General features: G+C 45.0%; 1 protein-coding gene across 2 annotated transcripts in view; it reads right to left on the reverse strand.

Annotated features, from left to right (window-relative positions):
• The window catches only part of PRKCQ (protein kinase C theta), a 52,444-nt gene extending 29,683 nt beyond the window's left edge, over window positions 1–22,761 (reverse strand). Inside the window, exons 1-4 of one of the 2 annotated variants that reach the window (XM_039730869.1) lie at window positions 22,614–22,761; window positions 6,259–6,647; window positions 4,988–5,113; window positions 459–658 (exon numbers count right to left, since the gene is read on the reverse strand). In XM_039730869.1, coding sequence (XP_039586803.1) covers window positions 459–658; window positions 4,988–5,105 — 318 coding nt within the window. In that variant the 5' untranslated portion in view covers window positions 5,106–5,113; window positions 6,259–6,647; window positions 22,614–22,761. Of the gene's footprint in view, window positions 1–458; window positions 659–4,987; window positions 5,533–6,258; window positions 6,648–22,613 lie in introns of those variants that run through there. The other variant, XM_039730868.1, reaches the window with a different exon arrangement.
• Window positions 22,762–23,779: the final 1,018 nt, after the last annotated feature.

Genomic DNA, 23,779 nt, shown 5'->3' on the forward strand with positions numbered 1-23,779 from the left:
AGACTGCTCAAATTTACACCACCATAACTTCAGTGATTTTTAAGGAGTTTCTCTGACTTAACTCTAAATTCAGGCAGCTGTGAATCAGCTACTTGATATCAGATAAAATTTTTAAAGTTGTTTCCCCAGAGAACATAAAATAACTCATGTTCAGCCAGTCATAATAACACTTGTTCCCAGTGGGCTTCCTCAGCAAAGATTAATACGTGGGCACAGCTCACCTGAAGCAGAATCTTCACTAGCACAGGGCAGATTTCAACTAAAATAAAAGTACCAAACTCTTCTCTTCTGACAAGTCTCTCCCTCAAGTCACACCCAAGTAGTCTCAAAACATTATTCCAGGCAGTCCCCACTGTGCTGCTGGTGACAGCCACAGCCTGGCATGGACACAAGGACACATCCCCTTACCCTGCAGCAGCTCCCCAGCCCATCCTGCAGGAGAAGAGAGTGATGCTCACCCATATCTCTGTCTTCCCATTGCTCTTTTTGCACCTCTCTGCCAGCACCTTCAGCTCCACTGTGGTCTCTGAGACCATTTCAGCACTTTTGTCCTTGACCACGATGTGCATGACCCGGCCATTGTTGATGTGGGCATCAAAAGTGCTGTTCCAGGGTGGGTACATGGTGGGCTTCTTCTGCACATACACTTGGCCATTCTCTGTTGAGAGGGAGAACACAAATCCATGCAGTGAGGATGCTTTTTGAGACCAAATACAGACATCTACCCTAAAAAAGGTAATTTCCACCCTTGACCCCACCAGTTCTGTTCAGGAGATCTCTAATGCTGACCCCAACACCATAAACACCCACTTCTAATCAGGTGAATCCCATCCCAGACAATTACCTTGTTTATCACTTGTCCCAAGGCACTGCAAAATGAGACAGGTTTGCTTCAAACCCCTAAAAATCTGGGTGCACTTTGGGATGAATGTCCAGCCCAGTAGCCAACTAAGGGATGTTAAAACATGAACTGTCATGCAGACCTGTAACTATCCTGCAGGGATGTAGAGTTTTCAACAAAGCAAACTTTCCTAATGCTTTAATTCCTCTTCCTTCACAGCATCTTAATATGGTGATGGGTAAAAAAAATGGGTGTCTCTGAGGTTTGCAGAGGTTTTTCTCCAACTGGGTCTCTCTGAAAAGAGTCTCAGCCAGATCTATCTCACAGAGCCAGTTTTACTTCATACAGCCCTATAGAAGTCCTGGATGCTTACTCAAGGTAAATTCTATATCACAGTTACCCTCTGCAAATGTTCAACCCATCAAATGCTGAAGCTGAAGGAGAAAGAGAAAAAAAGCAGCAGATCTGTGACACCTGTCTAAAGACCTTGCTGCTATTTCCAATAATTCCAGATAGAAAAGAACATGCAGCTGGAAGGTAATACATGCTGAAGAAAATTTTTCCCTAAATGAGAGGACTAGTTCACAAAAAATCAGAGACAAAAATGAGACATAAACTTTCCAGCATCCCGGAAAACAGAAATCTCAGCAAAGGACCATCATTTCTTTGCTGCATCAGTGAAAAAGCCACAGATGTGGAACACAGCACTTGCAAAACAAGTGCTTTCATTTGTGTCACACTCCAGGACACCAGGCTTAAATAAACAAGCCCTGGAATGTGAATGAACTGCCCAATATATGGGATCAGACATTCACCCTGGTGCATCCCCGCTGACGGCTGTGGAATTCTGCCAGGGATTAATCCAACCCCAGGTTCCTGAAAATGAAATTGCAACTGTCTTTCCCAGGGAGCAGCTTCCATCGTGGCTGGGAGTGCTTTTCCTGGAGGCTTTGCTGTGTTCAAACACAGAGCAGGAGCATTCATGAAGCAAATGTCAGCAAGGCAGGTGGCAAAATGGCACCCGGCCAGGTGGCTTGTGAAGGCAGAAGCCACTTTTAAAGGGCAGACTCTTTTTATATCTCAGAGGCACATATAATTTCTGAAATATTTTGTCATCAGTTATAAATTGCTGTAACACCTCCAACTGTATGGAGATGTGGTTTGTTTTTCATTTTTTTTGGTTGTTTTTTTTTTTTTTTTTTTCAGATTGCATTATAATGTGACAAGGTCCTTTTTACAAAATAAGCAAGTAGAAAAATTTACAAGGCTGCCCAAGATCTATCCAGAACTTCTGAAATTCTTCACTGTGGTCTTGCTGTGACATCCCTGTGTCCACAGAGGATGTTAATCACTCCCAGATCCCTGGGGACCAATGACCTTTTCATTATGGCTGGTTGACAAGGGACAGCCTTTGGCATGAACCCAAAGTCAAACTCCCTGTTTTTGGAAATACATTTATCATCTACCACTGTTCTGTTTGCAAAAACCCAGCCAACCAACCAACCAAAAACAAAACCAAAAAGCCCCACACTTTGCCAGTGCTAAACATAGAACCACAGAATGGTTTAGGTTGGAAGGGACCTTAAAAACCATCCAGTTCCATCCCCCTGCTGTAGGCAGGGATAACTTCCACTAGAGCAGGTTGTTCCTTGGCCTTGAACATGTAGGCATGTCCTGCCCTGCTCAGCAATCATTTCTGCCCTGAAAAATTTCTCCATGGCTAAGTGTCAGTGCACAAGGCCAGGGTGATTTGCATCTCTCACCAGCTGTGCAGCTGGTCCACTCCTACTCCTTGGTCATGCCAAAATTTTAGCCAAAATTTGTATATCAGTGAGATATATATTTTTAAAAATTAAAAAAAAAAAAATTTTAATCCAATTACAACTGATGTATATCAGTGAGATATATAGTTTTAAAAATTAAAAAAAAAATTTTAATCCAATTACAACTGAGTAGCAATTGCTTTGTCAAACCAAGGAACTGGAGAGTAAATTATGACCAAAAGAAAAATAAGTATGAAGCAGGGATAAGACACAGTTTAGTGGTGGAATTGGCAGCATTGGATTAACAGCTGGACTTGACGTTGTTGAAGGTCTTTCCCAATCTTAATGATTCCATGATTCTACCTCAAACACATTTAGTTAATGTTTGTCTGGAGACCTTTTGCCTTCTTGAAGCCTGTTAGAGCATGACAGCTCCTTGGGATGGTCACGGAGAGCATTCCTGGCATTTGGAGTCAGGCTCATCTCCCTGCACGTCAGACAGAGACCTCTGGGTGGTCTGTCTGGTCAGGGGGAGCTTTTCCAGGGTGTGATTCACCTCACACTCATCATGGATGTGCTCCTCAGGCTGGGATTACTCACACATCAGTATCAGGGAATTAAAAGGTGGATGGATTCCATGGTGGCCTCACTTTCCTCAGTCCCCCTAAGGTAAAATTGTCCATCCACACATTTAAACACCCTCCAGCAGGTTAACACCTCCCACAGGTGCTTCAGCCCACTCTAATAGGGGAGTGTGAGGTGAATCAGCCCCAGGAGGTTCACTGATGAGATAAGTGCCTCTGTCTGTCACACCATGATTTGAGCCATCACCAGATGAAATTACATCCCAGCAAACAGAAATCTCCTAGTGGCAGAAAGTCACTTTCCTATGCTCAGCCCTCACTAACGGAGAAAAGTTCCCCCAAACAGAATTTTTTATTTCTTGTTGGTAGAAGATTTATTATAATAATAATTGAAATAATTATAATTATTACAGTAATAATTAAAATAAATATAATTACTATAATGATTATTGACTCTGAGGAGCACAAAAATTATATCCCTTAGAAAATACTTTTGTGTTTGTTGGATACGAGAAAACACTTTCAGCTCTGTGTCAGAGAAATAAATATAGGACTGTTCTGACCAAGTTGATTTTATTAATTTTTGAACTGACACATATTTCAATTTGAGTTATGGCTTTCAAAAGCCTCATTAAAGCAAACAGCCAAGCTCTGCACAGAGCTAAAATAGAATGTATTTTCTGATAAAAGTAAGATCTTAGGGATATCTTGTCATGCAGTATTTTCTTTCCTTTTGAATTTACTATTCACCAAATCTTCCATTATTATTTGAAGTATCATTTAAGGCAAGACAAAGTTCAATGTGATAAATGCTGAATCTTAAACAAAAAATGAACCCCAGTGAATTACGGAACTATTTTAAAATTCTAATTTTTTAAAACTACTTTAACATCCTCTGGGGATTACAGTCATGGGGATTCTCAATAAATAGGGATTTCTGAGGGGATTTTATTTTTCAAAGAATCACAGCAGTCAAATTAGTACTTTATCAAAGATTTAAGCTAAATATCAGCCAATATGAGTAACTCCCTAACACTGAAGGTCTTGCTCTTCGTGATCCTTGAAAGCACAACTGGAGAACTTTTCACCCTTTCACTGGAATTATTTTCATGCATAAGACATATAATAAATGTTTTCCAAAAGGAGGATTCATCAGTGTTGTTCAATCAGGATAAATGTGCAACAATCCATAGATTCAAACTCAGCAAACAGCTTCTCAGGAGGTTTCATTTTCAAATCTTTTGCACAGCACAGCAATGACATGGATAAATTAACTAATTCTGCAGAGACTGGGCTGTTTGAGTAGCTATTTTTTTTTTCAAATTATGGAAGTGGCTGGGTCTGTCAGTTTCCCCCCAAAAAGTGATTAACAAAGATGGCCCTGCCAGAATATTTTAGCGCACTCAGATTTCAGCTGCCTGGAGTCCCACTGACAAACCAACAACTGGTCATGGAAGGGTGAAACCAAATACAGCTCGGCTCATCTGCTCTGTCACATGCTGGGGCTTGTAATGCAGCTGATAATATCCTCAAATTGGAGATACACATTTGTTTGCCGCCAACTTAAAATCAGATTGCCTTGCAGACCACGCCAAACCCAAACTTGCACTGTGCTGGGACACACAAAGGGGTTCACAAATCTTTATAAAGTGGGGTGGGAAATGGATGATCTTTGAGGTCTCTTCCAAGCCAACATATTTTATGGTTCATTCTAGTTATCTACACACAGGAAATTACACAGAAAAGCACAGACATGACTTAGAGAAGCCCCCATCCACACTTAACCCCTCCCTTCTTACCTGACTCCACGGCTTCTTTAACCATCACGGCGCAGTAGGGGTTAATCACCTCCCCCTGGGACGGCAGGTAAGGGCCACTGTCATAGTTGGACAAACCAATACGCAGGAAGGGAGACATGACAAGTCCTGTGCCAAACAAAAGACAGGCGACACTTGGGAGAGAGTCTAAAAATTCCCCTGGTTTTGACCAGCCCCTTATCTCCGTTGGGCAGCGGGACGCCGGCCGCTAGTTATCCATCCAGCTGGAGCCTCTCTGACTTCCTTCCACGGACTGAGCCAGCACTGCTGGACGTGCCCAAGGTACTGGAACTCAGCTGTCGGCTTAAGCACGGAGCTGAACTCATCACAGGGCTGGGAAAACCCACAGGAGCAGCCCTGAGCACTGCCGACTTCACGCCGACCGCCAGGAACGAGGATGACAATGCACAGGAGTCACAAATCAGAGTTTGCTTGGCCTGGGATAAACCTCTGCTGTAATTGATGTTGAGTCACATCAAGAACCTGAATGCTATGGGACTAGAGAGGGGTTTGGGAATACTGTTGGAAGCCTGCAGGCTGAATGTGAAACTGTGAAATAACTGTGCACTATTTATACACGGCATGGAAAGGAGCTCAGGCATTCTTGGGTGCTGAACCGTATTCACAAGTGAAGCTATAAAGAGAAAGTTCAGCTCATATGAACCACACTGTACAGACAGTGAAACAAAATACCCCCCCAGAAAAAACAGCACCTCAGGATTGATTTTAAGCAGCTGAAAACAAATACAGTCAAGGTGCCAGGAAACATTACAAAACCTTTGGGTTGAAACACTACAAAACTTTCTCTGCAAGATCTTTCAAAGCTTTCAGAAAGAAGATTTAGTGAAACCAGAAATTATTAACTGTTGTAGCTAGTGCCCATCATTTTACCATCTGGGCCCCAAACTGGGATTTACCACCCAACTTTTGTCTCATCATCTGGGCTTGTCATTCCTGGCTTCTCCTCCAGTCAATGGGGAGCAAGAGGCACTTTGAACTCAGCTGCAGATGTCTGTCTTGGACCACCAGAGTTAAAAGCCACCAGTGCTATCACCAGCTGTTATCTGTCAAATATATTGACAGTGACACATTGTTCAAGCACAACCACAAAAGGATGAATGACTTGTGGTGTGGGATGCAGCCAAATCTCTTCTGTATTTTACACATAAAAATGATCTTTCTGAAGGGAAGCTTCTCTAGCCCCACATGGAAGAAGTTCCAGGGTTTTTTTGCTGGGAATAGCATTTTCTTACCTGCAAATGGTATTTTCCTGACAGGTAAGTTCAGTCTCTGAGAGGGGCTTTTCTTTTCATCACTCTTGTAGGCAACATGGAAAGGTTTTTCTCAGCTGAAGGAATATCTGCTCCTCTGGCCAGGTTGACTTCAAAACCTGCCTCTCTGTTCAAGGACACAGGAGGCAAGACCATCAAGGAGAGAGGGGAAGTTGAGGAACCAAGATGTAGCCCTTTGCTTGAGTGTCTTCTCTCTTCCCCAGCAGTGTGGAATGATGAGTTTCCATCAGCCCCTCGTACAAAAGTCTGGGGCTGCTACAAACCCAGAACAACTTTTTGTCAGCACATGGCCAGGTTGCAGCTTGTTATTCCACTTGTATCTTGGATCTGATGAGATCTTCTCCTTCCTCCTGTGTTATAAAACAGAGACAAACTGCTGCAGTTATCGCTGGGACTGGAACACCAAATCTTCTGGCTAAGTATTCACAAGCACTGAGCACTCACATTCCAACATTTTCCAACACAGATGGCTCATGAAGCCAACTGTCCGTGTTCTCTGAGAAAGAACTTGCCTTCCCAGAAGGTTTCCCTAAATTTACTACTCTACATCAGGCCAATTTATACAATAAACAGCATCTGAAGACTCTTGTTCCCATTTGAGCTCCTGGCTGTGTTAGCCAACAATCAGGCTGAGTTTTCAGGAAAACAGCAAAAAAGTCACAAACTCTCTTGGATACTGCACTCAAAAGAGAAGAAAACCATCAGGTGTCTGGGGAAGAGAGGATGGGGCAGAGAAAGAGAAAAATATCCTGTGACTCATGTCTGTTGTGTATCTCTAGGAAGTTTCACATTAGCCAAGTGCCTGATGAAGCTGCTTTGGAGAGCCACTTGCATTTAGATAGATCCTCAAATACAGCTAGACCTGTGGCACTGCAGAGAAGTACAGTGAGTGGTTTGTGAGTGCTCCATGGCAAGAAAAGGCTAAAGGTTCTGCCTCAATGTCAGAATCAGAGAAACCTTATCAAATTAAGAAGTGGAAAGAAATATATGTATATTTTTTCCCCATCTCTGTGCAATGCAGACATTTATTATTACTTAGACATTTCCTTTGTTTCAAAAAACAAGAAGCCTATGAAGTTTAAAGACAAAAGAAAAAACAAATCAAAGGGTCTCTGGCAGCAGAAGTGAAATCCAAGGAGCTGTATATTCTGTATCATCAGTGTGGAAAGCTAAAGATAGCCAAAGACTAAAACCAACAGCCAAAACATCTTAATTGTACCTCTGTGTGTGAACAGAAATGTCCTCTTTGCCTCTACCATACTCCACCAATTCTGGTCACTGCTGGCCAAGAGGAAATTAAGATCTTATTCCAAATTAAGATCTTAACTCCTACATCTCTGGCTTTAGGAACCTGTTGTTCCACAAGCAGAAGGAAGTGCATGGGGTTAAGCATTCCCTTACCAAGACTTTCCAAATTCACTTTTCAAAGCTCAGAGTGGCAGTCAGAATTATGAGTCAGTGTGTTGGGAATCTAAGAACATGAGTGTTGCTACAAGAATCCAAAGTTCTTTTGATGTTTCCTCAGCAATAAAATGTGGAGACACTATTGACCCAGGCACTAAAGAAATAAAATTAGGACTAAATGTTTGAGCTGCAATTCATCACACTTCAAATAAATCAATATATTCACAACATAGGTGGAATGGTGAAATCTCTTGTCCTGCTAAATACTCCTATCACTGCTCCAAAAATCACTACTTGGATGTGCTGCAAGGCACCTGCTCAGGTCTGAGGGTCAGCTCCCTGAGCAGTGACATTTAAAACTTTCCTTCATCTTAAATGCTGGACATTCCCTGCCTCCTCTCCAGTGCAACATTTCATTTGGCTCTGTGCAATCAAGTACCTCCTGATCAGGTATCCCAGAGGTGTTATGGAATCTTCACTCCTGAAATATTCAAAAGCCGTCTGGACAAGATCCAGGGCAGCTCCTGGTGTCCCTGCTTGGGCAGGAGAGGGGGACAAGAAGAGGTCACTTTAAAGCTCATGCAGCCTGTGGTTCTGTGAAGACACAGGGGGATAGATCTCACCAAGACCCAGATGTCTGCAGCACCTGCCATGTCAGGCAATCACCTGGGCTCCTGAGAGAGGAACAGAGGGAAATTTGCACCCTCAGATCCTGATCTGGAACCACCAGTGTGAGAACTCCCTCCTTTGAGAGCCAATGGGAATACCTGGGGATGATCTGCTCACATGAAGCACCTTCACTGCAAGATCTGGTTCTGATCAGGTTCCTCAAACCTTTAAAATTTCATTGGATCCCTTCAATGTATCAAATCTGAGAGACATGTGCTGGGACTTCACATAAACCAGTTTATTGCAGGAGATGCTCTGCAGCCTCCAGCAAACAGGTGAGAACTTTCCACCAGCTGCAAAGCATGTGGGTTTGGCAGAGCAAAAGTCAGCACTGATAAACCAACAGCTGCCCTCCTAAGCCTTGCAAAGGCTGGCTCAAGCTTGCTAAAACCAGAGTTTACTGCTGTACCAGCCTCGTGTGAGCACTCTGCTCTGGGGTGGATTACTTTACCCTGCCCAATAAATCAGACAGATAACTGGTTTCCTGCTTTTCTCTCTTTTCTCACACTGTCTTTCCTGAAACCACCTTGGCTTTGGCCCAAACATCTGTTTTCCAGGTCAGATTTCCAGCGTTTGCCACTACAGGACTGCTGCTTGGCTGGCATCCATGGCCATAAACAATTAAGCAACAACACAGCTCAGCTCCAACACGGCTCACTGTAATAGCAGCAGTTTAATTTAACACCAGAAACAGCTGCACTGGGTATGGAGAGTGTCTGCTTAATTTCCCAGTGGAAGGGATACTGTGAGGTATCTGGAAACCAAGGATGAAATGCAGCTTTCTGTGAGAGGCCACCTGCAACCTCTCCCACAGTGAGACTCCAGTAATTGGGGTTCAGCAATGCTGCACCCCACTTTGCTGGCACAGGGGAGCTCTGCCCACTCTGGAGAATAATACAACATAAGGAAACCATTATATTAGGAAGTAATAAACTCTTTAACATCCTTAATCAATTGTGGTTAAGTAGAGAGGAAGAAATTAGTTCCTGCTCCCACTCAGCAGAAGATCTGGATGGAGGACAGCTGCCTGTGATGGGATTTGTGCTTTTGCCTTTCACTGACTGAAAATGGATGCATGTATGACACAGTAAAGATGGCAATTTACTGAACAAGGGCCAGCTGAAAAGGGAAATATTTCTGGATTTGAGATGCTGCTTTCCTAATGTCATCAAACTGTCATTTTCTCAAGGTCAGAGGGAAAATTTCCAGCTCTCCTTTTTTCTTTTTTTGAGACAAAACTGCTTGCAAAATGAGTTCATAATCTCCAGATCAGCAGCACTAAGAGGAGGGAAAGGATCCAGGAGTTATAGCTGGAGGGTATGAACTTTCTTTCACCCCTTTTCCAAGGCATCTCCCTGCAAAAAGGCAGGTCCTGACCCTGCAGAGATCTGTTTGTAAAGCTGGTGGAGACCTGCACATGAGCACTACACACCTCAAGGCCTTCCTGCAGATTTCAAGAGCAACACTGAACACCAGCAGGGATGGCTGAAGTCCCTTTCTCCATCCCCTGACTCCTCATATCCCACAGACCAAACAGGAGGGAATGGGGATCTAAATAGCTCCCCTGAGGGACTCTGATTTTGGGTGCCCCTATCAGCTGTTATTTCAAAGGAGATCAAACCAGCCTGCTCCTGAAGGAGGAAGTTCAGAACCCCTCTGGGTGCCATCCAACATTTCTCACACTTTCCTTTGACAAGGATGTGGATCAGAGGAGGAAAAGGAGGGGAAGTTGCAGAGCCCTTTGATTTTCTCTCTCTCTCTGTACTCAGCCACCCCATCTTCAACATCTCACAAAGGCAGAGGAGGGGGAGAGTGAGGCAAGCCAGGACCAGCAGTCTCTGATGGGATTGGTACAATACCAGACTCCATGCAACTGAAGAGCCTCCCAAAACTTCCTGGAACCACTTGATTTCAAAACAGAGGTGATGCTCCCCACACAAACCCTTTCCCACCACTTGCAGATGCAGAAGACCTGGGCAAAGCATTTCTTTCCCCTCTGGAAATGAGGCTTGCAGGCTTTTCTAGGACCAGTGTCAGGCACAGGGAAGCACATTTTTTGTTTAAAACCCTCTGTGATGTCTTGTGAAGCTGTGTTTGGTGCGAGTGGTGTGTATTGGTAACAGGACCTACCTCCTGTACAAACCCTCCAAACTCTGTCTGGACTCTGCTGAGCTCAGGGGTTTTCTTTTGTTGCATTTGTGGTGCACAAGGCAAGAATGGAGCCTCAGGTCTATCTTCAGATCTTAAACATGATTAAGCCACAATGGAGTTAACACAGGTGAACAGATTTACAGCTGTAGAAGGATTGGTGTCCACCTCACTGGGGAATTGCAGGAATAGCTGCTGGGAATGCCAGTGGTCACTACATGGACTCTAGGATGGAATCCTCAACCTTTCTAGAGATACATGTATAGCTGGGCCTTAAAACCAGGGAATTTGTGCTTTGCTATCCCCTTGGGCCTCCACACAACAATTCCTTCAGCCTGACCTAAACACAGGCCAAGGATGTTTTTCAGATTTTCACCCCGTCATGCTGCAGCTTCCCAATCTCCTCCAGCACAACCTGAGGTCTCTGTAGAGCAGATTTCTCTAAAAGCAACCTCTCTTTTTTCTGCTTGACCAGTCAGTGTGCAGCTGCATCCACCCCCTGTTCTGACTGACCCTGCAGGGATGTGGGCCTGTCCTAAGTGTGCCCAAGGATGTTGTTCAGATTTTCACCCCCTGTCACGCTGCAGCTTCCCAATCTCCTCCAGCACAGCCTGAGGTCTCTGTAGAGCAGATTTCTCTAAAAGCAACCTCTCTTTTTTCTGCTTGACCAGTCAGTGTGCAGCTGCATCCACCCCCTGTTCTGACTGACCCTGCAGGGATGTGGGCCTGTCCTAAGCAGGAGCGATGGTGATGGTGATGGTGATGATGATGATGATGATGATGATGATGATGATGATGATAATGGTGATGTGTTGGGGGGTGGTGTGCAGCAACTGCCTTTTGGTTAGGATAAAGAGGATGGGAAATCACAGCCTGGCTGCCTGTGAAGAGATTAAGGGTGGACTCACATGAATGTACAGAGACAAATGCACTGCACATACGAGCTGCCAGCCCAGCTCCCAGAACACCCAGGACAGAGATATAAACATCTCTAGGGGTGTGCCTTCCCATCCTAAAGAGGGCATTTCAAACAAAGCCAAATCCATCCTGGAATTGCTGTTTCTGCCCCATGATTACACAAAGATGGCCCAGGTCAGTCTGGTGTTCAGCTGTCCAGTGAAAAAGGACCCAGATTTTAGGGTTTGATCCAGGAGCAGATGCATTCATTTCTAACAGTGATGACAGCTTGGAGAGACAGTGAAAAACATCTGGGGGAGGGCCCCACACCAAAACCATCCACTCTGGAATGTGCTTAGAAATGGAAAAAGAGTCCAATGCACAGGAACACCCCTGAGCACTTTTTAATTTGCTCATAAAGGATACAAATTCTTACAACAGAAGGAGAACCTCTCTCAGACATGCCTTTTGTTTTCCAGCAGACAATGTGAATTTATCTACCTTGGCAGGGTGTTTAAAGCTGAAACCCTTGTTATTTGTGCAAACTGGAAAGAGAACCAGAGCAGACCCACCAAATCTTTATTTGGATTAAACCCCTCCAGGTCCTATCCCTCAAGCCAGGTCAGATCCCTTTTTTCCTCACATTTAATGAATTTTTGTCACACGTGGTCCTGAAACAACGCAATCTTTCTCACTTGTACTGTTGGGAAAATGCCCAACTATTCAGTTTACTCTCCTTTGTAAAACTTTTCTCTTTTTTTTTGTGCATTTTTGGGGTCCAGTGTATTAGGAGTAAATTGTCAATTTTGCTTCCTTATTTTCCTGGAAAACTTATGGTTAATTTATTTTCCTGTATCACTGCATGTCTGTAACACCTGGACCACACAAGCTCAAAAGAAATGTTTTCAAAGTTATTATCCCTATTGTACTCATCTATAATTTTTATACTATATCTTCAGATTTTAATTGTCTGCTAACAAACACTGACCAAACCAGACTGGCAGAACACTGTTTAACAAAAACTGAGCACAAAATTATTTCAAGAGCTTTTCAACGTAATGAGGAAATAAAAATGTCCCGAACTGAGATGTAGCTACAATATGTCCTTTGCTTTTGCCTCTTGTTCATTAGCACAGCAATTTCTCTATTTCTGCATGATTTTGGCACTGGTTCACAGATTTCTTGCTCTGGCCTTTTGGGTGTTTTTTGGTGCTTTTTTTAATGACACAGGTGGAGTGTTCCTTAAATACTTCACCATCTTGTACCAGGATGTTTTTTAATGCACTGACTTCCTGCCAGTGCCAGCATCTGCACCTTTTTTTAAATTTTATTTCTCTTAAAAACAAAGAAAAAAATCCCAAAGAGGGGTAGAGATTTAAGAATATCCCTCCTTGTGCAGGCACAGTTTCATGCTGTGATGAACTTAATTCAGCAGTGGAGGTATTTAAGGTCTTTGTTTAATCCAGGAATTTGCTCAGGGTGTTTGGACCCTGGATTACAGAAATGTTGGGCTGGAAAAGAGCATTTAATTCACCTCTCTGCCACCCAGAAGACTGTGCCTACCTCATCCTTGAGGTATCTGTCTGGCCATCTGTCAGCAGTGAAGCTTCTCCTGTGCTTGGTGTTACCACACACTCCTCAAAAAATGGGCAAATTTGTCACAGGAGACTCAGATCATAACTGGAGTCCACACTGGACATGCACACCTGATTTCTGTGTGACAAAATGGAATTTGGAGATGTAGGCCAGGCTGGAGGGGGCTTGGAGCAACGTGGGACAGTGGAAGGTGACCTTGCCCATGGCAGAGGCTTGGAATGAGATGATCTTTAAGGTCCCTCCCAACCCAAACCATTCTATAATTGTATGTATTTTAGGAAACTAACTTCAATCTAGGATTGTTCCGTGTTTCTCCAGAGTTTGCACCGTTATTTAAAGAGAATCACTGTTTCCTCCTCACTCATCTGCAGCACTGGATGGTTCTTTTTATCAGGTTCAGCTGACAGGAATTGCAAAAAATACGTCTGACCATGCAGGTAATTTATTTTAGGCCCCCCAACACCACGAGCCCAGCTCTGGCCCACAGCCCTCAGCTGCCACCTCCTTGCCTGAAATCCTCCCTGGAAGTCTGCAGCAACCTCTGCTCCTGTGAGCACCTGGCCCAGCTCACATTTTACAGTGAAAAGCACCAGGGGTATCTCAGGTAATCCAGCCTTTTCCACCCCTTTGAAACTTCATGCTTATTCTGCTAAATATAATTACATAAATATATATCAGAAATCTTTCTTTTGCACAGCAGATGTTGGCAGATCTACAGTTTCTGCCTTCATTCTCTGCTCCACCAGTTTTTGCTGCCATGGCTTCACCAAAATCACCCCCAATTTCTTGTTGTTGCTTCCATCAATTCCAGGTGCCACATCTGTGCAATCTCTCATCAGCACCATCCCAACTCCATCTTCTGTGTCTTTCCCTGGACTCCAGCCTTAAATAAACTCTGATATATAATTTCTTCTTCTTCAGTCATATTCAACTTAAACTGCACTTCTACTTAAATAAAGAAGCTCTGGCTCCAGTTATGCTGAAAGTCCTCTTCCCATTTATATTCTGGTGTCCTATTCTCAGTGTCAGAGCTCCAGATCAGTTCCTGGGAGACTTTCCAGCTCTCCATATCTTCCCACTCCACTCACCATTTAACTCACATCAACTTTATCATTTATCCACCAGTTTCTTTTCTGTGCTTCTGCTTTTAGCTATCTCCCTGACTGGTAGGGAAATAGGACACAGAATGGAAGGAAGAATGAAATACAAAACACAGAGAAAATTAATTTTAGACAGAAGTGGTGAGAATCAGGTATTTGGGATGCTTTGTTGTTGTTTTAGTTTCTAATTTAGTTTCTGGGGGTTTTGTTTTAGTTTTGTTTTTTTTTTTTTAATACCACCATATGGCTGCTTAAGCAAACCTTCATGAGTTCATCTTGACACTGTGAGAAAAGAGAAATCATGAACATGCAGACAATATCTGCTTCACCATCACTGTCCCAGCTCAGCTAAGCTGTGCAGAGCACAAGGAATGTGCTGCTCCTCCTCACAGACCACTGGCCACAGAAAAAGCTCAGTCACACACCCAGACATCCAGGTGCACTCACAAAATCCCAAACTGGGACACACTGAAGGCCCCTTCCCTCTCCTCTTCACCCAAATTAACCAATTCCTGACACCCAGCTTTAGACATTCACTCTCCTACCTCCTCCACACACATTTGCATGCGGACTGTTCACCCCAGGCCCCTTCACAAACAGCAGAAAGAAAGAGATCTGCTGGGTTTTCAATTTCCATTATCCCCTTTTCGCTGACTGAAATGGGTCAAATGCCTGGTGACCTCAAATGCCTCCTTCCCCAGGGCAGAGGGAAGCCTGGTTCAGGTGGAGATGTGTGTCTGGAACCCCAGCTTCTGACACCAGAGGGGATGGCTCTCACCTGCCAGAAGCTGAGTTAATTCAGAGATCAGCTTATGGGTGTTTTATCTGCATTGAAACCCCCAGGAGTAACACGGGTGTTGCAGACAGAGCCAAAAAATGCTGAGGACAGAATGGTTTACAGCCCTCCCTAAGTACAACAGACTGAATCAAAATGCACTGAAACCTTTATTTATTTTCCATAGGGTCTGAATCTGGTCTATAAAAAAGGCAGAAGGACAATGCTAATGTCTAGGAACTGGGAAAACTGACAGAAGCTGCACAATTGAATTTTCCCATGAAGAGATTTGGTAAAAGCACCATCCTTTCAAATTTCACTACAAAATACATTGCAGAGAATCATCTTGTTTTGATAGAGGTAGGGGGACAGGGAGAAAAAGGGCTATTCTCTGAGGTTTTTATTTACTTAACCAACGTTTTAATTGTTTGAATAACAATGTCTGTAGTTGTCCTAACACCCTCACTGGGCATGAGGGGGAGGAGGGACAGGGGAGCTGAAAATGGAAGCTGGAGGATGCACGTTTTTTACTATTTCATACATGTTGTAAATCAAAACATAAATAGCAAGTGTTACGGTAAGGGTGGGAGGGGAAAACCTGGGTAAATTCAGCTCTCAGCACATGCACAGTCCTTCAAGACAAGCAACAGTGACTCCCACAACTGCACTGTTTTCTTTGTTTTCCATGGATAACCTTTTTCAAATCCCATTCACAAGTCAGAGCAGATCTCCATAAGCCTCAGATGCTCTTTCTGTTCTTGACATATCAGCCCCAAAATGCCTCCCCCCTCACTCAGGTTCTCCTCCCACCTCAGCTGTCCCTGATTTAGGTGAGAAAGAGGAGCAGCCTCACCAGCACACAGAAACTGCACAGCAAAGTGAAACGACCACATCAAAAACCTCCTCAGAAGAAAATGCTCAGATCCAAGTGAAAAATTTATCATGTACAAGTTTAGATTTGAAACAAAACAGAAGTTAAGCCTCTGCTCCCAGCACAATCCTGGAGTCAGGTTCCTGGGGATTTAACGGCAACAGGTGATCCCAAAATTTGGCCCCTATGGGAATGTGACAGCCATCCTGCTGCTGGCTGTGGTGTGCCTGAGTATCCCTGGGGATTGTTTATTTACAAGTGCTATTTACAAATTACCTGCTATTTACAAAATCATTAAAAGGGTCATTAAATGACCCAGCTGAATCAGGGCTTCACTTGCACCAAGGCAAAGCTGCGGCACACCTGCATGGTTCAGAAAAGTCACTCCAGCTTTATGTGAGAGTGTGATCTCCCTCCCCATCCCTGGAAGGGCTCCAGGCCAGGATCTGAGCAACCTGGTCTAGTGGAAGGCATCCTTGACCATGGCAGGGGGGTTGGGACAATCTTGAAGAAGCCTTCCAACCCAAACCATTCTGTGATTCAACGGATCTATGACAATTCTGCTGTCACTCTCTAGCAATTCTCTCTGCTTTACTTTTTCTGGACCTTTTTGGGTTAAAAAATAAAATTAAGGCCACATATGTGGGTAGTTTGTATTGATCAGGACCTCTCCAACAGTCATTTAGCCCAAATGAGGCAAGTGCTGTTGTGTGTTCGATCCCAAGGAAAGAACTGGGTACAAAATGATGAGTTATTGCATCAATGAGGACAGACAGAGATAAAATATTCCCCTACTAAACCCAAGAAAAACCTTGCTGTCAGCCCAGAGCTAGGAGTACATTTGTCAGAAGTACTCCTTACTCAGAAAAAACCCCCAGAATACTTCACAAAACAACTCAGCCAAAGCCCTACAACCAGTCTGCTTGGAGACTCCTCTTCCACGCTCAACCCCTGCATCCCTGAGATGAGCTGCACTAAATCCACACTCTCAGCAAATGGCTGCATTTACAGTGGTGAGACAGCCCTCCTGCTTGCTGGGATGGACTGGGTTTATTTGCTTGTCCAGAAACACGTGGTGCAATGACATCTGAGGCAGGAATTGCTCTTCCTGGCCTGGGTGGGCAGCTGCTCTGCAATAAAATACCCCAATGTGATGACAGAGAAGGAATCTGTGCTTGGTTTAGAGCTGTTCTTCAGGCTTTCAGCTGTCTGCTGTAGTCTTCCTGCACCTTCCAAATGCCTCATATGTCACAGAATCATAGAATAGCTTGGGTTGGAAAAGATCTTAAAGACCATTTGCCATGGTCAGGGATGCTTTCCACTAGACCAGGTTGCTCCTGTACATTGCACTGATCCCCCACTGCTTCATCAGCCATACCTTTACCACCAAAGCCCTTCAGTAACATGTGCCAGACCTAAACATGTACTGAATATGTACCTTAAACCTTCATCCTTCTGCAGGAGGGAGGCCTGCACCTTTACCACCAAAGCCCTTCAGTAACACGTGCCAGACCTAAACACAGCTGAATATGTACCTTAAACCTTCATCCTTCTGCAGGAGGGAGGCCTGTACGAGCTGTTCCAGCCCCACACATCCCTCTCACCACAGACTTATCTTATACCCACCTCCTTACCAGCAGCTTTTTCTCAGGTTGTTTTTTATTTTTTTCTTTCCACTCAGGTGTTTTCCTGCCTCAGATTGCAGTCCTGATGAGTCTGAGGTCTATCCCACCCCCTCAGCTCAGGGGTCCACTTCTGCAGGCACACTCACACCCTCCCTCACGTTACTACCAATGTCTGGGATCACCTTTTCAAACCAGTTTCAAACATCATTTTCCTACCTTTCTAAATGATGAAACCCATGGGAAGCAGGTGGTGAGAAGTGCTTTTTGTTGCTATAGAAAATTCTGGCAAGCATAAAGAATGACTTTCAACTAAAAAATATGGGTATTTTCTGAAGCAAAGTGATGGGTTTTGCTGTAGGGTCTGAAATATTTTGATAAAGCAAACTAATCATAATGTTTGCCTCCATAAGGTTCCTCATTCTTTCTGTCAACCAGGTTTACCCACAGATCCACATCTTCCCTGATCACTATTTCCATGGACACTGGAGACAGAGCCAACACCTTTCTGCACCACATGAAGGTGTCACGTTGCCCTTTGGAAGCTCCTGGAATCAACTGAATGGAAATGCATGGATCATCTTTAACTACATTCCTATAAGACCCAATAACAGTTCAGAATCAAAACATCTTTGCTGTGGACCAAAATATTTTCCATTAAAGAACTTAAAAAACCCTGACCATCTCCTGTGTTTTGGAAAGGAAACCTCCTCCATTTCTCTTGTCCTCTAAAGCCATCTGGGTCTGTACACCCTGATGCTTCCAGCTTAGATCCTGCTCTTGTAACACTTCACCAGGGAGCAGGTCAGTGTGCCCAGGAAGAGGTGGAATTTGGCTACACACAAGGCTTCAACACCTCCCCTTGTTTCCATCTCCTTCTTTCACCTTTTCTACTTCCTTATGTACCATTATCTTTGCTAAGTTTGCTTTCACCCATGTACATTGTAGATAAGAATGTATATGTATATAGAATTAACTTATTTTTATGGATTCATGTGCAGTCTCATCCCCCTCTCCTGTCAGGGCAGTTTTAATTATGGGAACAGTCCTCCCACTGACAAATTCATTGATTATTATCATGTGAAAAGTACAAAAAGTTTTTTAATGCCATTTTTGGATTTAAGTATCATGGAAGGTGTTCTAACTTCCTCCTCTAGACGTCACATCAAATACTTTCCTTTAATTGTCCATGGTCTGGTAACCTTGGATGAAAACTGATCTTTTTCATCACTCTGGGTTCCCTATGTCAGGAGGTGATATTTTGGTAAATGAATGCAGATTTCTCACTAAGAACCCCTGGAAATGTCTGAGGCCAGGTTGGATGGAACAATCTGGTCTAGGGGAAGGTGTCCCTGCCCATGGCAGGGGCTGGAACTGGATGATCTTTAAGGTCCCTTCTGACCCAAACCCTTCTGTGATCTATGATTCCAAATAATCAGGCTGAATATCATACATGGATGGGCCCAAGACTCATCCCCTCTCTCTCCTCGCTTGTTTATCAACCAGAAACTTTTTTGTCTTTAGCACTGGTATTTCCTATGCAAATGCTCTGACTATTTTTATTTCCTGCAGATAAGTGGGATGATCAGGAAAGGAGGATACACTGCTTCACAATGAATGCCAAGCAAATTAAATGCCACAACAACTGGGGCAGTTGATTGCTGAGAAACAATCCAGCCCAAAATGGGTCAAATGTAAGGTGGAAATGACCATTTAAAACAGAAACAAAACAGAAAGATGGCACGTTGAGCTTATCCCCTGGACATCTCATGGGTCTTTACAGCTCAGATAAATATCAGAAATTCACTTGAGAGGTAACTGAGCCCTACATCCTCACTACACATGACACTGTGGTGACAGAGATGGGGCACAGTTTAATGAAAGCTGCACCAGCTTCTTTCCATCTCACCCTGGGTACATCCTTTACAACTGTGCATTTACTCCACTCAGCATTTCTGCCCCAAAGGAGCAAACACAGCACATGTTCTAATGCATAGATAAAATAAAAATAAATAAAAATACCCCCAAAAGGGATGTCACCATTCTGCCCCAGAAAACCACTCCAAAGCAGTGGTGTTACTAAAAGGTAAGATGCAAACCAGAGAAATTATCCATTGCTAAGACAGCTGGGTGTGATTTGAAAAGTAATTTGGGTCCCTTCCACTCTCACCATCACAGTTAATAAATGTTATCTCTGCTGCTGGGTGTGATCTGGCTGGTGGTGAGAGATGAAAAATCTCCAACAAGCCCGATAAATAACAATATTAATACAAGGAAACAGCGATGCAGATAAATCACAAAATTGACACAACTACAATAAAAACACTGTGCAATTGGCTACAGAGAAGGGTTTGCAGCTTGGGCTGCCTTTGCCAATGATTTCCTCCCAGCCAGGAGCTGGATGCAAGGCAAGGAGGCAAACAGAGAACAACAGCACGGGACAGAAACAAACTGTCAGTGAGCGTTTGCAGGCTGCTTCCAATGTCAATCACCAGCGTGATCTGGAGAACATTTCTGTGTGAGAACAGGCCCGTGAGCAGCCCTGGGAGGGAGCTGTGCAAAGCTCCTGGTACCTGTGACTACAGGCTCAAGGCTCTGATTAATCCTTTCCATGGTTTCACACATGCAGGTTTTGGATGTTCATACTCCTCTATCGACTTTCTCTTCCTTTTCTATTTTAAGAGTCACTTTCTCGAAGCTTGGGCAAAGAACAACACTCTGTTTACACAAATCCTGGCTTCAGCAAAATGGGAAGCAGCAGCAGAAGTTGCAGCCAAGTGTTTTAACTTGAATCCACAAACATATGCATTAAAAAAGCCAAGAGCAGAACAGAATATGCATTTGTTCTCCTGACAAAGGCCTGGAAGGTGCTTCACACTTCACCTCCCACCCAGGCTGCTGCAGAGTTCTTTGCAATTAAACTCAGGTAATAAGAGAAGAAACAAAAAAGTTGCCATCAGAAGTTATATTCACCATATCATTTCCTTCAGAACAATGTGGAAACAGAGACTAACCTGCAAAAGATCCCAAGGAAGAAAAATAAAAATTTGGCATGCTGGGAAAGCTAAGCTGCTTCTCTTGTTCCCTCCATCCCTCCTTCCTTGCCTCTCCCTCTTTCCTTTGAGCTCTCCACCTCTGATGGGATACTGAGGCACGTGTTGCTTCTGTGAGAAGCTCTGAGAGTCAACCAAGTAACTTTCTTTGAAAGGAAACACACTTGAGGCACGAAAAAAAGAGCTCAGTTAGCTCCACCCTGGCAGTGTAATAACCCTCACAGCTCTCCTTGAGGTGGGAAAAAAAAATTGAAAAGGTTTCCCCAGTGTAGCAACATGAGCACAAAACCAGCCTGGGCACAGGGGCTGCTCAGCTGCAGGGGAGAGGTTCAGGAGGGAGATCTGAATCTTCAATAGGCCTTAAAAAACAAATAATAAAATACAAGTAAAAGTGAGGGGAAAGCCTAACTAAACTCTCCATTGCCTGTGCCAATGCAACTGTGGCATCATCTTAAGGCAGGGATTCTTTCCAGGCCAAAACCTCTGCACAGGCTGAGCATCACTTGCCTAATTCACCTCATGTCCACAAAGTCATGTGAGGAAGATGAGGGGTTCAGCAGGGCTCAGGGAGCCTTGGAAAGTAAAGGGTGGCAGACACCAAAGTCTCATGTCCAGCCCAGACAGCAAAAAAGAGACAGAGGCAACAACACTGGGACTCAGCTTCTGCTCTGATGTCAGGAGCTCAGGCAAGGGCAGCTCCCTGGTGAACTGCAGGAAAGCAGCATCCTAGGAGGCTGTCTGGTACTTCCAGCTGGATGCAGTCCTGCTCCACCACAACCAGGTGGGACAGGAGCCTCCTTGGAGCAGGTGCTCCTCGCTGGTCCCTCAACTCCACTCCTAGAGCTCATTCTCCATAAACCCACAATGCTTGGTGGCTTCAAAAGGGTTGTGAAGTCCTTTCTTCAATTAAAAAGAAGGATAAAAAGAGAAATACAAAAAAATCCCACATGTGCAGGGCCTCAAGGACTTGGCTGTTCAAGAATGCAAAAGTTCGAACATTGCCCTTTTCACTGCAAATAGTTCTGCTGCTCCCCCTGCCTTTGTTAATTTTTTTTTTTTAATAAAAAGTTCAGTGAAACTTTATCTCTTCCTGTCCTAGTAACCCTACTAAATAATCTGCTGTTAGCATGACTCAACTGAGTGGCTTTCAGCTGCTGAAGTCGGGTGTTTTTTTTTTTTGCTACTGTTCTTTTATCAGTGCAAATAATTAAAAAAAAAAATAAAAAAAAGGAAGCTTGTAAAAACTTTCCTCGCTGAAAAGTATCACACTCCTGGAGATTAAAGTGCAGCCGACAAGTTGGTTACTTGCCTTGTAGAAAGGATCTGATTACACCCAAGAGTTTAACTCTGTTCGAGTTCAACGCGCGGCAGAGAACTCAGCCGGGCTGGGGCTTCCAGTCCCCTCCTCCGAAAGGAAATGCAGCTCGAGCACTGCGGAGAGGAGGAGGCATGGAGGCCGTTCATTCCCCTTCAAATCTGCTCTTCTTTCTAGAACATTACAAACTCGACCCCAGAGTGGTACATACCCAGCCGCTGAGATGCAGCATCGCATCTAAAACCGCTCTTCTGGCCGGCTGTCCTATCACTCACTGCTGCAATCATGAAACTCCTACAAATCATCACTGAGCCCAGCAGGAGAAAGGGTTTTCCCTCTATATCTCCCCCAGTTTATTCACTCTGTTGGCTAAAACTGTTTGTAGTCTCTGTTTCACTGCAGTTGTTTCATTATGTTTCTCACTTTCCCCTTTTCTCTGTTACACGAAGATACACGGGAGAAAACAACGCTCTTTTTTAAAGGCAGGAAAACGCGACGGCGAAACCGCAAACACTCGCAAGAGACATCAGGTGGAGAAGCTGAGAGCAATTTATAAGCTTATTTAAGGGTAAAAATATTTAAAAAAACCCCAAAAAACCAAAAAAACCCACAACTCTCCGGACAAATACCAAGTTGTCACCTTTAAACCCCGTAAGAGCAGCGCCGATGGCTGCAGCGGAGCCTCCAGGGACACTGAAATGCACCAAGCAGTGCCCTCAACTTTCCCGGTGATGCTGCTCAGGTTCTCCCTCGGAGGTCCCACCCGTCCCTGGCACGTCGCGCTGCAGCGGGACACCCTGCCCGGCCCTGCCCGAGCATCCCCCGCGCATCCCCCGCGCATCCCCGCTCCGCTCCGCCGGCGGTACCTGCTGCCCGCGCAGCGCGGCTCGGCTCGGATCAGCCCCGCTCGGCTCGGCTCGGCTCGGATCAGTCCTGCTCGGCTCAGTTCAGCTCGGCTTGGCTTGAGCCCAGTCCCGCCCGGCACAGCCCAGCCCGGCTCTGCTGAGCTCCGCCCGGCACAGCTCGGCTCGGCACAGCCCAGCCCAGCCCAGCCCGGCTCAGCGCTCCCGCCGCCCCCGCAAGGAAGCAGCGCTCTCTGGGCTGTCCGCAGGCACCACCGGGGCTGCCCTGGCCGCTCTTCCTCCTCCTCCTCCTCCTCCTCGTCCCCTTCTCGTCCTCAGCACCACCCCGTCCCCGCCCCGGTGTCCCCTCCGTGTGTCCCCACGCAGCCCGGCCCGGTGTCCGTCCTGCACAGCAGCCTGCCTCAGGGCTGGGGTCCCTGTTGCCGCCAGGGAGTCTGGCTGCAGTGAAACCCTCTCCCAAAATAATGAAATAGGAGAACCTGATTTTTTTTTCTTTTTTTTTTTTTTTTTTTTCAGGCTGCAAAGCGTTGTTGTTGTGGCTGGCAGGGGGGGCGCCACCCCGTCCCCGCCCCGGTGTCCCCTCCGTGTGTCCCCACGCAGCCCGGCCCGGTGTCCGTCCTGCACAGCAGCCTGCCTCAGGGCTGGGGTCCCTGTTGCCGCCAGGGAGTCTGGCTGCAGTGAAACCCTCTCCCAAAATAATGAAATACGACAACCTGATTTTTGTGGTGTTTTTTTTTTTTTTTTTTTTTTTGTCCAGGCTGCAAAGCGTTGTTGTCGTGGCTGGCAGAGGGGGCTGCTGAGGGGTGCAGAGGGAGTGTCTGCAGACAAGTCCTTTCCTCATTCATCTCTCCCACTGTGTTATCAAAGCGTTGTTGTTGTGGCTGGCAGAGGGGGCTGCTGAGGGGTGCAGAGGGAGTGTCTGCAGACAAGTCCTTTCCTCATTCATCTCTCCCACTGTGTTATGTCCTTGGACATGGGTGTCAGGAACCCCACACCAGGTTGTAGTGTGGAAGAAGGATGGGTGGTGCCTGTTTGGTGCATCCCTTTCAGGGGCTGAGGGTGTCAAAAGTGAGTTTTGCTCAGGATACTCCCTAGGAGATCTTCTCAGCCCCACAGGAATCATGGTTTCCTCCTGTGCTGTCAGAAAAGGTGAGATGCTGGCCGTCATG

The sequence above is a fragment of the Passer montanus genome, unplaced genomic scaffold, assembly GCF_014805655.1.
Source record: "Passer montanus isolate IOZ18808 unplaced genomic scaffold, ASM1480565v1 scaffold74, whole genome shotgun sequence".
Classification (NCBI taxonomy): Eukaryota; Metazoa; Chordata; class Aves; order Passeriformes; family Passeridae; genus Passer; species Passer montanus.